This window comes from Rhyacophila brunnea, unplaced genomic scaffold (assembly GCF_057557595.1).
Source record: "Rhyacophila brunnea isolate RB1 unplaced genomic scaffold, BYU_Rbru_1.0 scaffold_14, whole genome shotgun sequence".
NCBI classification, from domain to species: domain Eukaryota; kingdom Metazoa; phylum Arthropoda; class Insecta; order Trichoptera; family Rhyacophilidae; genus Rhyacophila; species Rhyacophila brunnea.
This window is the reverse complement of record NW_028232796.1, coordinates 36,605,321-36,621,291: the sequence shown is the minus strand read 5'-3', so window position 1 is coordinate 36,621,291 and position 15,971 is coordinate 36,605,321. Positions and strand designations below refer to the sequence as shown.

General features: G+C 34.7%; 1 protein-coding gene across 2 annotated transcripts; it reads right to left on the bottom strand.

The window, feature by feature from the left end:
- Positions 1–4,811: 4,811 nt before the first annotated feature.
- sotv (exostosin glycosyltransferase sotv) lies at positions 4,812–15,025 on the bottom strand. Of its 2 annotated transcripts, XR_015069983.1 has the most exons (8): positions 14,404–15,025; positions 12,573–13,335; positions 12,137–12,320; positions 10,797–10,956; positions 9,306–9,426; positions 6,807–6,965; positions 5,583–6,333; positions 4,812–5,513 (listed from the first exon to the last, which is right to left on the bottom strand). XR_015069983.1 is itself a non-coding variant. In XM_085942247.1 (7 exons), the coding sequence occupies exons 1-7, from the start codon at positions 14,937–14,939 to the stop codon at positions 6,112–6,114; spliced, it is 2,145 nt and encodes a 714-aa protein (XP_085798373.1). In that variant the 5' UTR covers positions 14,940–15,025; the 3' UTR covers positions 4,812–6,111. The 2 variants fall into 2 exon arrangements, 1 of the variants encoding a protein (XP_085798373.1); XM_085942247.1 differs by having other exon boundaries at positions 4,812–6,333.
- Positions 15,026–15,971: the final 946 nt, after the last annotated feature.

Genomic DNA, 15,971 nt, shown 5'->3' with positions numbered 1-15,971 from the left:
AATTCGAATTTCGTACTTCAAAATTATTTCAGAGTCCTGGCATATAAAAATAGTCAACGTAAGTACACTATTTCATGAGCCAGTCATTGAAAATTGTGACAGACTTGTCGTAAAACATCATAAATTATTTATTTTAAGGTAATAAAAATAATCCTGACATTTTATGACCCATTAACACACACGGAACCGGAAATTTAGTAGGCACATCTACGATCGTAAACAATATCGATGAAAATCAAAAAAATCTTTTTTTTTAATTTTAATATTTTTTCCCCATACATTTCATAATTCGTAATTTGAATTTTTTTTCGATTTTCGGTCCCGTGGAATTCGTATTAACGAGGTTTTACTGTAGTGCTTTTCTTAATTTGCCATGAATATTTAAAAGTTATTTGCTATAATTGAACAATAAGCTCTAATTTAAGAAGTTCTCAATCGAATGGGAAAAGACCGAGAAGTTCTGCGTAGTATCAAAACCAGACAACTACAGTACTTCAGCCACATTACGAAAGCACAATTTACCAACTTGTTATCCAAAGAAAGATCAACTAAGTGTAGCAGAGGACGACGCTGCGATGTCATGTCTAAAGAAACTCCGTTATTGGCACAATTGTAGCTTCACTGAATTGTTCCGGGTAGCAGATGACAAGGCAAAGATCGCTCTGATAGTTCTGACCTCCGCTAGGGGATGGCACGACAAGAAGAATGTTAGCCATTATTTTTTAATATGTTCATATAAAGGTATTCAAATTCACTAAAAAAATTAAAACATTTTTTTTAATTTTACAGGTTTACGACTTATTTTGTTGAATAACCTTTTTTGGAATATTTCCACATGATTTCTATTTTATTTCATGTATTCATATTATGTAAAGTAGTTTCCATGTTTGAATCTTGTTTCGTGATGTAAAAACTGTTAAAAAAATTATAATATGTCACTTATACTCATATTTATAATCCTTGATACCTAAAATATTCTGTTCGATCTAGCTCTAATTATATTCTATATAACGATATATTATGTAACATAGTATTACGTGATCTGTAGAATACGTCTTGCCAAGTGATGGGGTCATTAAAATTGATTTTTGTCCCAATGGCATTCTCATCGTAAGTAATGATAAAATAAATGTAACATATTTATCACTTTCGACGTAACTTATTGCCATGCATTTATTATTTTAGAAATAAACAAATTTTCTGAATAATTTACTTGTTTCATTTTACCCTACCTATATAATAATGGTTGCGATTTTTGCAGTGTACTGTAATTTTAAGATGCTTGTGGATTACGGATCTAGGGGGGGTTTAAACAGTGTTTCAATCCAGGCACTAACATTTGATGTTGAGAGGGCTAGCGCGCTGGACCTGGTTCGGTGTTTATGCACTCACGCAATAATTGCGTATAATTACAATTATTGTAAACGGATGGTGGAAAGTTCGAATGCCCATGTTCCGCATTATACATTTCAATCTCTTTGACTATAGGGATAAAACAAAAAAAATCAAAGCCAATTTTAAATAATATAATTTATTTTTATTAACATATCACATAAAATTACTAAACTATAATAAAAATAATTTCAACACAAAGATATTGTCTAGTAAATTAATTACATATAAACATGTCGGATGGCTCTCACAGCATAATTTATATTATGCGTTATTTTTTCAGTTCAGTCAAATAAAAACCGCCAATACAAACTTTACACTATCAGTGTTGTTTTATTTCAACATAAGTGTGTACTTTATTAAAAAGGAGTATGAAGAGGGTTTGTCTGGAAAAATCACATGCTTTTTCTATCTGTATTATCCAGAACAATGGCTTAATGATTGGCCAACAACTATTCCTTATAATAAAGTCAGTTAAAACAACCCTACTTTCTAGATTCCTATATTATGCTTTGCAATTAATTGCAATCAAAACTGTATTTTTTGCATAATTTATTTTTAATAAAGAGATTCTTTTAACAATTTATTATTGAACAGATATGAAAGATCTTTATTGAGACGTCTAATAACAAAAACTGATATGTCCACAATCCAATTATGTTTTTGTGCATCAAACGCAACTTATTTCTATTGTATTTTATCTTGAAATTGAGCAATATGTATATTATTTCTATTGGCTGATAGTCAGTCATAATAATCAGTTTGAATTTGTTTTTAAACATTTTTTTCATGTGATTTTATTTATTTAAGAAAGTGGACATAACAAATCAAAATTCAGGACGTTCACAACATGAAATTTACATTATTATAAAATATTACTCTCACAAGAGAGAAGAAAAAATAAAAAAACGAAAAACAATTTTATACAGTAAAATAAAATACACAGCACATCACTGAAAATGTCTGTCTTTGGAGAGCGCATTGACAAGTCTTGCGCCCCTCGCTAATGGCTAATCGCTCGTGGCTCACACATAACAGTTCTGACCCAGAATAGGTCACGGCTGCGACCACGTAGGTAATTGACAGGCGCATATCCCTCGTGATAGGCAAAAATACGTCAAAAACAAAAGTGACTTACGAGATTCAAGAGGGTGAAAAGTGAGCATGCCTTGTAGAAAGGCAGTCGGAAAGAAATCATTTGACGATTATTGAAGGGAAAATAATAAGACGCCTCAATTTATAACAATTACAGATGCTTTATATTACGAGTAGTATATTTAACAACAAAATGATAGATATTCAATCCCCAAACATTTTAGTATACTTAGGCAAAGATGCATAGAACGTCACTTAAGACTAATTATTAGACATTTTTTGGGTAATTAACTTTCGGTGTAACAATGTGTGCGCACGTATCTCATGTACAGCGATATCCGTACACGACGGATAACCTGCAAATTTGACAACTATCATATTATTGTAACCAGAAATTAAATAAAGACACTACCTATATTAAATACTGTATCTGCGATGAATCAATTTATTCAATTAACTATTAATTTATATTATATATTTAATTTGTACAGATTTCATACTGCCACCATTTTACGTTAATTATATTTTAATAATTATGAGGCAATCGAAACTTTTAACACAATCGCGCCAACAGGTTTTACATAAAATGATTATTTGTTTTGAGGTATTATTACATAGATATATTATGTAAGGATGTTTTTTATTTTATTTTGTATGCAATTATTGGTTTTTTGATGTACCGGTGTGACTTATGAAGAACTCACGTGTATGAAGTCCTCGGATCTAGTTCGTTGATGTATGCGAGTGAGACATCATTGTATGGCTTCGATATCAAACATAGTATTGAATTAAATAACACAGATTTTATTTTATAATTCCGCACCAAATTATGTTTTATTACACTAAAGCATGGACGAACATCGGTCTTATTACATTGATTTCATTTCGAGGAGTATTAGATTAGGCACGACACTGACGTTGTTTTTGGGGTTAATCTCACGGTTTTCACTTTTATTTGGTTTCACTATATCATTGACAGGTCACTTTTAAGGGTGATTAGATGAATTATTAACGCAATAACGATAAAGGGTGTTGCTTTTTCTAAGATAGGATAACTTTTGTCTGATTATTTATATATTATTTATAGATTTATATTATATTGCGCTGGGCCAGCCTACTTGCGGGTCACCTGTCTCACTTTAGCAAGCATGGGTGATTCAGGGCCATGTCGGTCACCTCACATAGGAAAATACATGGGTGTTAAACAACAACTCAAAGTTAGGTCTTCCTTGTGGGTCAATGGTGACCCACATGCCGATCAATGTGTTTAAAATGACAACAATTTTGAATGCGATTAAACGTGACACATGTAGAGGTTTTACCCAACTCTACAACCGACACGTTATTGTCTATGCTCATGTTTACACCATAGACAATAGCGAGTCGGAAATGACAGTTGTCTAGAGACCCTAAATCTATGTAGAGGTTACAAGGGCGCTCAGCCCTTTTCCAAATTATCAAATTATCATGCTATCTGTAATAACCACTCATGTACTTGCGCCATATAAACGATATAAAATATCAACGCGTGTTTTCCATCAATGCTGCCAATGTCACACACACAAGCAACCATCTGAATATAAAATAATAACGGGGTAGTTGAATAAACAAATAACGATTAAACACTTATACACTGCATCGCTAATTAAGATTTTAGCAGCTCAATCTATTTTCATATACATAAATGCATGACTTTCAAAATTATTTCAATTTTACATAATGTCCCCATTCTATGCATCTTGAACTTAGTTATAATTAATTATTTAATTTACACCTATACTAATTACTACATAAATACATTTTATAAAACAGATATGATTTGTTAATTTACATCCATAATTGGTCTACATAAGTAGGAAATGTATTCAAGGAATGTCAACTACTTTTCTCTAAAAGCAATCTATACTATTTTATTTATAGTACGGGTAACACATTATACGTTACACTTGTCAATATATTAATATTTTTATTATATAAATAAATGCATAGAGCATACGTATGCAGTTAGGAAAAAAGTCTTTGGTCTAATTCTAATACATAATATTATGCAAGTAGAATGTTTTGAAAAAAGTAAAAACAATTTTGATATAATTATGTATCTATAAGACAAAACCAGTCTTGCGAAGCTATTCCATACACAAGGCGGCTATCGACGGTTAAAGTGATAAATATTATCACTTTATCATATTTATGTATTGAGGCGGTAAATCATTACGATAAGTTAGCCGCCTAAACTGTCTATCTCGCTGTAAATAGTAAATTTCACACATAAACCCAGAATAGAAATTTTTATTATAAAGCTGTCCAAAACTCAATTTTCTTTTGGCTTTACTGAAAAATAGTGATTTTAGAGTTACCGTCCTTTTTCTTTCAAATACAGGGATCGTTAACAGCCCTAGTCATATCCCAATACTCATATATTATAACAGATAGCTCTTCAACTAGGAACAAAGAGACAGCGTACTATTACCGGGTAACATCAAAATGATTGTCAGTTGAGAGAAGAATTTAATTAATACCTCAAACCTTATTACACTAATACAGGTAACCGTTCATCGCGACCCCGGCGAATGCGGATTCGTAATATTGCGATCTTTTTTTAAAATGGGAAATTGTGGAAAGAGAAAATTATCCACCACATTTAATTTTTAATGGGGATGTGACAGGACTCTATTGGAAACGAATGCCAACATGTACGTTTATTTCCATAAAGGAGACGACTGCTTCTGGATTTAAAGCATCCAAGGATCGTCTAACTCTTCTTCTCTCAACTCATTGAAGAAACTGGTGATAGAGATGCCATGCGGGTTTGGTGGAATTTAATATTATGAAAGCCATCAGAAACATCGACGAAGCGTGGAATGAAGTCACCCAGTCGTGCATGAAGGGTGTTTCAAAAAGGTTGTTCAGTGAAATTGATCAAGTTCACTGCAATTATGAAAGTGATATTCAAAATATCATCGAAGAGATTAGTCTTATAGCCGTATCTGGAGGCATCGAAGGTGTTGTTGCAGATGATATTCAGACTTTGTTAAAATCACACGGCGAACCCTTAACAATGATGATTTGACGAAGTTTATTATTAGTATATTTACTGAAATTTCAGTAAACATCACTGGGTTCACTATTGTTTTGACAGTTCTCTACAAAATACAAAATTGAAGACAGCAAGAAATTAACGAACAAAATTATTAATCGTAGAGCATGAAAGATTTGAAATGCGATATAAAATCACCAACAAAATTACAAAAATAGAAATAGAAAACATAAACGTACAAGCCAACATTCGTTGTCCATTTTGTACAGTTAACTTTTATAAAATATTTTGCACAATGTAATGCTCTTAAATGCTATAAAATAATTGATAAAATATCTTTGATAGTTCAATAGCGGCCTAACAAATAATAGGTAAGTACACATAAAATGACAAATGAATTAGTAAATTTTTTTATAAATGCTCTGGTAACCATCGTGTAAGAGTTATTACCATACTAACTAAACGCCAGACACCCGAAATCAATACTTCAAATGCCAGAGAAACATTTCAATAGATAATAGTGGTGCAGCAGTGCTGGATAGCCGACATTAAATGTATAGGTTCTCCCTGCCATTCACAGATTGGCTTTACAGACTGCCGATGTCATTGAACCACTTGAGTTTCTGCGGGAAATTATCCCGGAAGAGGACAGGGTCCGCTCGGAACTCCACCGTCTTCAAGGCCATTCTTCCGTAGACCTTGGCAAGGCGGTCCACGCACGCCGATCTCTCAATCATGTGGCCGATATCAGCCGAGAGCATCTCAGTGTTTGTACATTCAGGGCATTTGAATTTCTTTCTCGGAGCAACCTGTCAAGTAAATAATGGTTTGCATTATTCAGATGAACGATGTTCTAACTAAAACGTTGGAAAAAACCTTTTAAGATTGTTGATCCGATTAGCTGCAAGTCATTTTAAATAGGAATAAAGAAGATCGGCCATGCAACGGCTTGTCACTTTGAAAGTGATAAAGCAACGTTCGACCCCGTTCGGACACTTACTACAATAAATTGATCTTAAGAAAATTTCATCCTCCAGATTCTGACGTCCTAGAAAGTTGTCAAATACCATCCAAAAAGTATATGATGAAGCTATGAGAGGGATACTTGGAGGCACTAAATTGTATCCAAATGCTACAATTGAGGAGCAGATACGGACTAACAAGAAGAAATTGTTAGTTAATAAACATTTAGTGAAGAACTAATAATAATAACAATAAATAAGGAGTAATCATTGGATTTTCATCAAATTTACACGGACGGACGGGTAGAAATAAATGTTACCTTGATCGGTGGCTTATTTGTAAGATTAGCGACGAGGAAGTTCATGGCGATATCTTCACAGTTCATGTTGTCATCGACCCACTGGCGGATGTCGCCCGGCATTCCCACCGTATAATACCATGACCACAGTTTGTGGTGGAAAGCTGCACCAGTGAGAACCTGTTGATAATAAACGATTACAATTATTATAGTTAATTGAGTTAGCATTTATAGGGCAAAATTCCATTTTGCCTTAGGGCATGGAAAAGCATAGATTCACGAAAAAAATATTAAATAATGTATTATCCCAAAGTGAGGGAAAGAGATCATAAATTGTCTCATTCTATGACTTTCATTCTTAATCGTAAACAAGTCGTTTATTTTTTCAGTTTTGATAATGGTGTTGGTGTTACAACTGAAATAGCTATCTACTTAAAAAAAAAACAACCTGTAAAATTGAACACAATTTATATTGTGAATTGAAATTAGGCAGGTATAATGATACACCCCTGTTACAGGCGGGCTTCTCCCGGTGTAAAATAATCATTTAGTAGCTCAAGTCGAAACGTAACCCTGACCTCTAGAAACGGCTTCATAAAACATCTAATCTGATTCCTTGCTCAACCACGTAAGTATTTTTTAATTTAAAAAGTATAAATGATGATGGATGAAAGCGATAATTTTAAGACTAAATATAAGTATTTAAATATATTAAATTTTGCCGCGCATTGTGCATGAAATCCTCGCGCGCCGGCGCCAGGGTCAGGCTCGTGATTCGCCGAATCAAAGATCACGCGATAAAATTTGGCCAATCACGAGAGTCCTTTTTGCTGGATGGCGTCGGTACGAGGAATTTAAAAAGAAAAAAAAAAATAAATTAGTGAGCGTCCGGTTTTAGAACGATACGGACTGACGACTGTAACTGTAAAAAACTACAAAATAACCTTGTCAAACTCAAGATTAAAATAGATACCTAATACCAAGTTACACACAAGAAAGTCTTAGTGTTTTATTTAACCACAAACATAAATATATCGTTCCTTTTTTTTTTGTGAATCCGGGGTTCGATGGACACCTGAGCTAGCCGCTGGAACCCCGGGGATCTCAATAAGTTGAAAATAGAGAATGTGACATATGACAGAGACAGGCGACACTACTGCTCCGAGAGATGTAATGGCATGTGTCACTGTTTTATCTTGTGGTCTCAAGGTTCGCAAAGCTTGGTTAAAAGTGTTAGGTGCTTTTAAACGATCAGTTTTGCTGTGCTATCAGTCTCCGTTTGAATCGAACTGTCAGTTAAACTGACATGTAAATGCAAAACTGAAGCAGCCGACTGAAACCAAAATGGAGACACGACAGGATGGATTTTCCATTAGTTATCGTATCCGTTTTTAGAGTTGCCAGTTAAATTGACGTGTAAATTAATATGTTGCCGTATTTTTCATACTACTTTTCTAATTTCGATTGAAATATTATTATTTCTTCAAATATAGGTACAGTAAAACCTCATTAGTAAGAACACTGATAATTCGAAATTCGCCGTAATTCGAAATTTTCCCAAAAAAAAGTCCCTTGAACATTATTTTCATATAAAATCATACCTTGAATTCGAATTTTGTAATGTAATGTAATGTAATTTTTATACAGAACTCTCGCGGGACACACTTTGTGAACCCCTGCTGTAGAGAGTCACGCTGCCTTTAACATTAGCAATAGGTAGGGGGGCCCGCCTCAGGATGTGGCTCATGCCCAAGACCCACTACAGAGACTAGCACTCTAGCACTACTTCACAGACTTGTGTCTTGACTTTTAATTAAAGGTCATGAAAATATCCACAGAGCAATATTTCTACATGGCAACAACTTAATCACGGACCTGCGCAGAATGAAACCTACTTTCGTGCGCATAGAGTAGGTGTATGAAGAATGCGTATGTGTGTGAAAAGTCTGTTTTACACGATACAATAGTATATTTATAGTTTTACAATGAATACCCCATCTCGATCGGGGTATTACAAAAAACCTTTATAAAGACAAGCACGAGAAATTATTGTTTTTAATGTGACCGAATATTACTTAAAACTGATGAAAAAACAGTATAATTTGAAATATAATATTGTTAAATCGGCAAACGAAGCAACTGGCGTCCCGATTAGCACCATTCAGAGAGTAATGCGGGAAGGCAAAAAATCGATAGATATGAAAATATAATAATGATATAAAAATTGAAGATGGAAAACTTGATAATAAACATTGGTGCAGAGTCGGGTGACAGCGATGATTATTATTTTCAGATGAGAACAGTGAATTAGATTAGACGTCATAGTAATATGGAATTTATTTTGTAAGTAATTTAATAATTCATATTGAAAATAATTTTAACAATTTGCTACATGTAATACGGGCTGTTGTTTTCATAACTGACCGAAAACTTGCAAACCCACCCGAACTTCAAAAATGTCATGCTTATATTGTCTAGTTATAGTTATGTCTGAAAGATATGTATGACAAGTTGGCTTACCATTGATATCTGATTAGTCCATTCACTGTGATACTTCCACGTTTGTGTCACATTATCCCATAGATGAACCCTCGATGGGAACCCTACAATTCTGTCAGGGAATTCTCTCCATACTTCAAACCTATAAAAGACCACATGGTTTACAAAAAATGAATACATAAACTACAAGGGAATAATCTATGAACAACCAGGACATAGAGAATGCAAATGGAAGTTTTAAGGCGATACTTCAGTGAAACAGCAAATAATTTTCAAGTATAGGCGCGACGAAATTTTGGACTCGCTAGCAGTCTGAGAGCGAAAGTCGAGGTGTGAATACGTCAATTTGTCGGGGGTATTAATTCTTAAATCGTGTAAAGATGACTAAAAACATTATCCATTTACTTTAAAAAGAAAACATGTCAATGAATATATTATTATTGTTACTAATACAACAATAAACAGAACATTAAATGGACACATGTTGGATTTATATGACAAATTATATTTCAGTCAGCATGCGTCATTTGCACCCGCGACCCACAATCCGCGCATCGCCTAGCCATGACCTTTTTAGACCATGCCTCAACTGAGGTATAGCCTTAATGAGTTTTAAAAGTAGACATTATTGGAGGGGCTTAGAAACGGCAGTTTCCATTTTTGTACAATGTTGGCGAGTCATTAAAAATATGGATGGTTAATGCTACCCTTTTAAAAATTCAATGAAATTATATTATATTACAACTAACTGTATAGGCTTTTTACATTTTCACAACTCAATTGTCGGTGCAATTAACTTAAATCCACCCCACGATCGACCCACACGACTGTACACCAGTAGCAAAGGGTGGAGGTAGGCTGTTAAGATCTTTAAAAAAAGTGCATATTAAACTTTGTTAGTCATACCTATTTGTGTTTATTGAACTAAGACTACAATTTACAGACGGTGTTGGTTAGTTTTGAAAAATCCATTAAACCCTGCCTAAACCAAACCATAATAGTTTTGGTATATTTTGGCGATATGACTAAATTGTGCACACTTTTTCATTCATACTTGTTTGTTTTCGTTGGATTGAATCAATGACATTATTAATGGACAACGCACTCAATACTACAGTAGCTAGCAATTAAATTCATGCACAGCGACATTCGCACATGTATACGTAGACGTCACGCAATTTTAATTATGCGATATTACGCATCGGGAATTTATAGCAATGGTATCTTCATCAATCAATCAATCAATTGTATCAACCTTTATTGTAATGGCATTAGAATAGTGTTTTTAGTGTCAATGTTCATTTGAGCGAACCCGTTCGAACCGAACCGTTCGGCAGACCCGACTAAAAGCATCGGGAATTTATAGCAATATCACCTTTATCGTAATGGCGTTAGAACAGATTATGCCATTCGGCAGACCCGACAAAAAAGTGAGTGTCATTTTTATTCCCAGGTGATTCGTCCATATTAATGTCATTGTTTGTCATATTAGTGTCTAAAAAAAATAGTTACCCAAACTCAAGCTCATCTGGAGTGAGCATAATGATGTCATCGTCGATTGTCAGAAGGCATTCAGTTTCAATTTCTTCGTAAGGATAGAATCTGTTTGATAATTTGTTTTCTTTCGTTTGGATTACTTTTAATGGTTTCGATATCGCAGGCCATTGAGATGCTGTGAAATGAATTTGAACAAAAGGTTATTAAAAATGATTATTGATCGTTACTCCTCCTCTCAAGATAGGAGTATAATAGACTCGACCACGGTGTTAAGGCATGTTAAGTTAAGGCATGTTAAGGTGTTAAGGCAAACACGGTGGTCCTATTTTTATGGTGGTCTAATTTTTTATAGCTATATATATGTTACACCGAATGTGCAAAATTGACTATTACATGAAATGGGCAAAATTTTGGCTTATTCATGTAATAGTCAAGCCTGTTGCCTTATTCATGAATTAGGTAAATTTTCTGCTGAGTACATGAATTCGCCAGGGTATGGAATTCTTGAACTGTCAACATGACAGAAGAAAAAGTAAATTTAATACGGATGGTTTTATTAGTTATAATTGGACATAATATAATATTATTATTATTAGGTTAGGTTAGGTTTTGTAATTCTGAATTAAATTATTCAACTGAATGTCCATTTTGAGGTTAGCTATCAAGTGTCAACAAACTATCACAAACATTCAATCGACCATTGCACGATTGATACCTAAGCACGAATCAAATTGCGAAAATACTTTTCAATAAAATTCTTCCGTTATCATATTATAGTTCTAGATTTTTTTTGCGCATAGTAAATGGATATGAACGTCATTGTAGTTATTGATTGGTATATTTTTATATTATAATCAATGACATTTGACACATTTGTTTAGTTTGATTAGTTGCAAAAAACACCACCGGAGCGCTACTATCTAATTTGTCCAATACATGAACTAGGCAGAAAAATTACTGCCGAATTCACGCACTCTTCAGATATTTTGTCTAATTCATGAATAAGGCAACGGGCTTGCATTTTTCATGATTTAGGCAAAATTTTGCCCATTTCATGTAATATTCAATTTCGCACATTCGGCGTAACATATACGCCCACGATTGCTGCGCGGCTTAAGTGTCATTCTAACCCAGGTTCGAATCCTGGGTCTGGCAAGTACACATATTCTTTTTCAATTTGTGTTTGAGTCAGAGTATGGACCTAATATCCTAATAGATTGAGCAAGTGGCCAACATCTATTTCTAGTAAAAACAAAAATCTGTTAATACAAACCTCCACTCTGTGGAGGCCCATATGATCGTATTAGGATCGGACATGGTAAAATAAATAATATTAATAATCTAGGGTATCTTACCCGGCGGTGGAGATTTCTTCTGATTGTTCCAGACAACTAAGACTTTCTGCAAACTCGGCGTCTTGACAAGTTTGTTGATGAGGGTAAAAAGACTCTCCACCCGGTCGTACGTGAGGATGACTGCCGTAAAACCGGGAGCCTTCGGTGCAGTGACGGGTAAAAATAGCGGATTGGAAGCTGCATTCTGCAAACGTACAATTTACTAGCATAATCATAAAGAGGAACAAAAAAGAATGAGTGTGCAGGTATCTCGATTTTAATAAAATAACGAAACAAAAGTTTCAATTAGCAATTTCTGTTTTGCCATTGTTGAAATTTTCATAAACATATTGAGTCCTGAGTTATTGCACGGTTGATTGATTTGAAGCTCTCTCCAGTAAAATAACAGATTTGTAAAATAATTTACGTAGAGCTTATTGGAATATTGAAAACTTACCGGATTGGGAGGCATATTCCATTGCTCGTACGTCTTCGCCATCAATGGAAACACTCGATCGTTAATAATATCCAAAGTGGCAAGCGTGACTTGCTTGATAGACGAGAAGTAATTGTCAAAAAGCCATTTAGCGTGGAGAGTTAATTCAGCTCTTCTTTCTTTGCTTATAGCTTTTAGCACGGTTGTCAAGGTACCAATGCTGTCTTCTGGGATAAAAATAGCTGCTCTGTGCCAATCCAGGACTGATTTAAAAGGCATTATAATTGAATCAGCGATTATTACCGGTATACATCCGGTAGCCATGGCTTCCAGAAGTGATGGCTGAGCCAATCTGGCGCCTCTTCCGACAACACAGAAATGACCGTGCCTCGAAACCTCTGGATAATTGTACATGACGCCTGACTTATACTGACATCGTACAGAGTGATTCGTCGAATGCATTTCTCCTTGGCATCTCTCCAGTAGGAGTATATCGGTGGTGCTTTCGGCTAAGTCCTGCAAATCGGCTAAATGGTCGTCGAATAAGTTTATTTGTGACGATATTACGAGATGCGTCTTCTCAACAGGGTAAGTGTCATCGTAGGACAGTGCCTGGGGTGAATAGAGTGGAAGTGAAACATCGAAGCTTGTCCGATAGGTCCAGGAGTCGAAGCCGGCTCCGGCTATTAACGCTCGGCTCGTTTTTACATCCATCACCGTGTGAAATTCCGGAGATTTTCCAGCGAGCATATTGAATAGGACATGGTTCTCCCCGTCTTCCCAGCTGGAATAATTATTAAATGAAACTTTATAGTGAATTTCGAAAGAATTAAGTACTAATAAAAAAAAAAACACTACTCTTGCACTCGAAAAATCGTTACATTTGTTGTCCCGGCACGAAAGGTAAGATAAAAAATTCGTTTAGTTTACATTTTGTTTTTCGACCATGTCCGATCCTAATAGGATCATATCGTCTCTGTTCTGGCAGAACACACTAACTGGAGAATACTAGTTTAGAGTAATTTGACTTGTTAAGTGTTACTTGAAAGTTGTTAAAATGTTTGAAATGGTCTATCATGTGAGTTTATTAAGTAATCGTAAAAAGGATGACTTTAAAATAAAGGCTGTTTATTTATTAAGAAGGTTTCCAGACGGTAAAGTTTGAAATAAGGAACATTATGGTATAACTAACTCAATATGTCATTTTTTCGAATTAGTGTCTTCTGCCAGAACAGTGACGATATGGGCCTCCACAGAGTAGAGGTTTGTATTAACAGATTTTGTTTTTTACAAGAAATGGATGTCAGCCACTTGCTCAACCTATTAGGTCCATACCCAAACCCACACACAAATTGAAAAACAATATGTGTACTTGCCAGACCCAGGATTCGAACCTGAGACCCACGGCGTAATAGTAAAACGCTTAAGCCGCGTGGCCACCGTGGGTGTTTACATTTAATACAATAAAAATAATTATTTGAAACATCATAAGGAGATTGCTTAAATCTTTATCTTTCGATGCGTGCATTTGCATCGTCGGCATATTATCTACATTGTATCCGGAAACTTTTACATATGCGGTTTGCCATATCACACTTCACCGTGAAATGTTGTATCGGTACTGTTCGGTTATGAGGAATACAGAGGAAAACACATTTTGGGTTAGTTTAGGTTTGGTTAGGTTAACCGAACAAATAATCCAGTATATCGGCTATTTTAAAAATGTGTTTTCCGCTGTATTCCTCATAACCAAACAGTACCGTTGTATCTGAAGTATATGTCTGAATGTGATGTCCCGTGACCGCAGGGGAAAATCAGTCAGTAGCCCCCAATATTAATATATCATACTTACAAGGGTAAGCTCTGCAGTGCCTGCTCTACCAGTTTTAGGTTGAATCGATTCTGGTTCAATGTGTCTATACTCGGAACAAAAAGACAGGCTTCTGAAGGGTTTGGAGTGTAATACTTGCTTTCAACGATAGTTTTTAAAATAAAGTAAAACTCTTTGGACATGGGAGAAGTGGCCTGGTTTCCTTGAAAGTCGACAAACTTCTGCGGGGGATAAACGTAAACCGATATCCGATTATGTCCTTTCTGGCCACAGCGGTACACATTGAAACAATCCCAATAGGTGCATTTGGGATTACGCGGACTTGCCAGCGGTGCCTCATCAGACAATAAGACTTCGGGAATGTTTATAACATCGTTTAACGTGAGGTGTTTGTAATTTTCGTGCTGCTTTGATGTAATTGGAATGAGATGAATGATAACGAGAATGAAAATTGACACTGTCAAAACCAAGAAGAGGCCGATGAAAAAGTGACGGTACGAGGTAAGATTCCATTGCGGTAGATTCTTTTGAATGTTACTCTTGATCAAAAATGTCATTCTGATATTTTTTAAACACTACAGAATCATATTTCTGTTTCTCTCTCTGACAGAATATCAGTTTCCCTATTTGACGTTTAATCAGTGTTGCCAAGTCAAAATTTGAGATTTCAGTAGAATGTGTAAAAAAAATTCAGTAGATTCGACAAATTATCAGTAGATTTCTGCTTTAAGCAAAATATTTCGCCGCGGGCCGCAGGTTCCCAATTTTTCATGGTCGGCTTGTTTTTTTAGGAGAAATATTTCGCCGCGGGCCGCAGATTCCCAAATTTTCAAAAATAGCCCAGCTCGTGGGAATTTTGTGGAATGAAGAAATATCAGTAGATTTCAGAAAATATCAGTATATTCAGTAGGTATATTGCCAAAAATATCAGTAGATCTACTGAAATTTCAGTAGATATGGCAACACTGCGTTTAATAATTCAGTGACCATAGATGACGATAATAAGAAATGCCATAGATAAGATAATATACATCCAGATAATGACAGTCAAAACAAGTGCTTCCAGATAAAAAAATTGAATACTCGAGAGTTTGAAATAAGCGAAAAAAATCTTGGAATATCATTATTTCTTACGCTTAAGGGGGGACATGCTCGTCCAAGGTCAAAATTGAGTTTTTATTGTATTTTCAAACCATGATCCTGGACACTCCTTAAAGGTTGTAGATAATCTATTTATATAATTTTGAAGCCTTATTATCCTTTATAGTTATTTTAAACATTTGATGACTGCATAAAGTATTTTTGTTGCATAAAATAGTATTCTTTTAAACCTCTCGCTCTAATGTTTTAGAATATAGTCATATTTCGGTACATAACTGTGCAGTGGTGTTAAGATTTTTTACATTTATTAATTTTTAAACGCATTTATAAAACTATTAGTATAATTTATTACGAGATAATTTTTGTAAAATATTTACGATAAAAAATTATATTGATAATCTCTGTGATCCCAAATTTGACAAGAATTAGGCATTTTATTATTCAAAAAATCGGCAAGATTAACGCATTTGAAGATGATTCTAAAGATA

What these genes read in the sequence shown, in the direction of transcription:
- sotv (XM_085942247.1), bottom strand. Translation starts at nt 14,939, where the DNA reads ATGACATTTTTGATCAAGAGTAACATTCAAAAGAATCTACCGCAATGG. An exon ending in GGAATATGCCTCCCAATCCG is followed by an intron (nt 12,321 to 12,572) that starts GTAAGTTTTCAA and finishes GTACGTTTGCAG; the next exon opens with AATGCAGCTTCCAATCCGCT. An exon ending in GAAGAAATCTCCACCGCCGG is followed by an intron (nt 10,957 to 12,136) that starts GTAAGATACCCT and finishes TTCATTTCACAG; the next exon opens with CATCTCAATGGCCTGCGATA.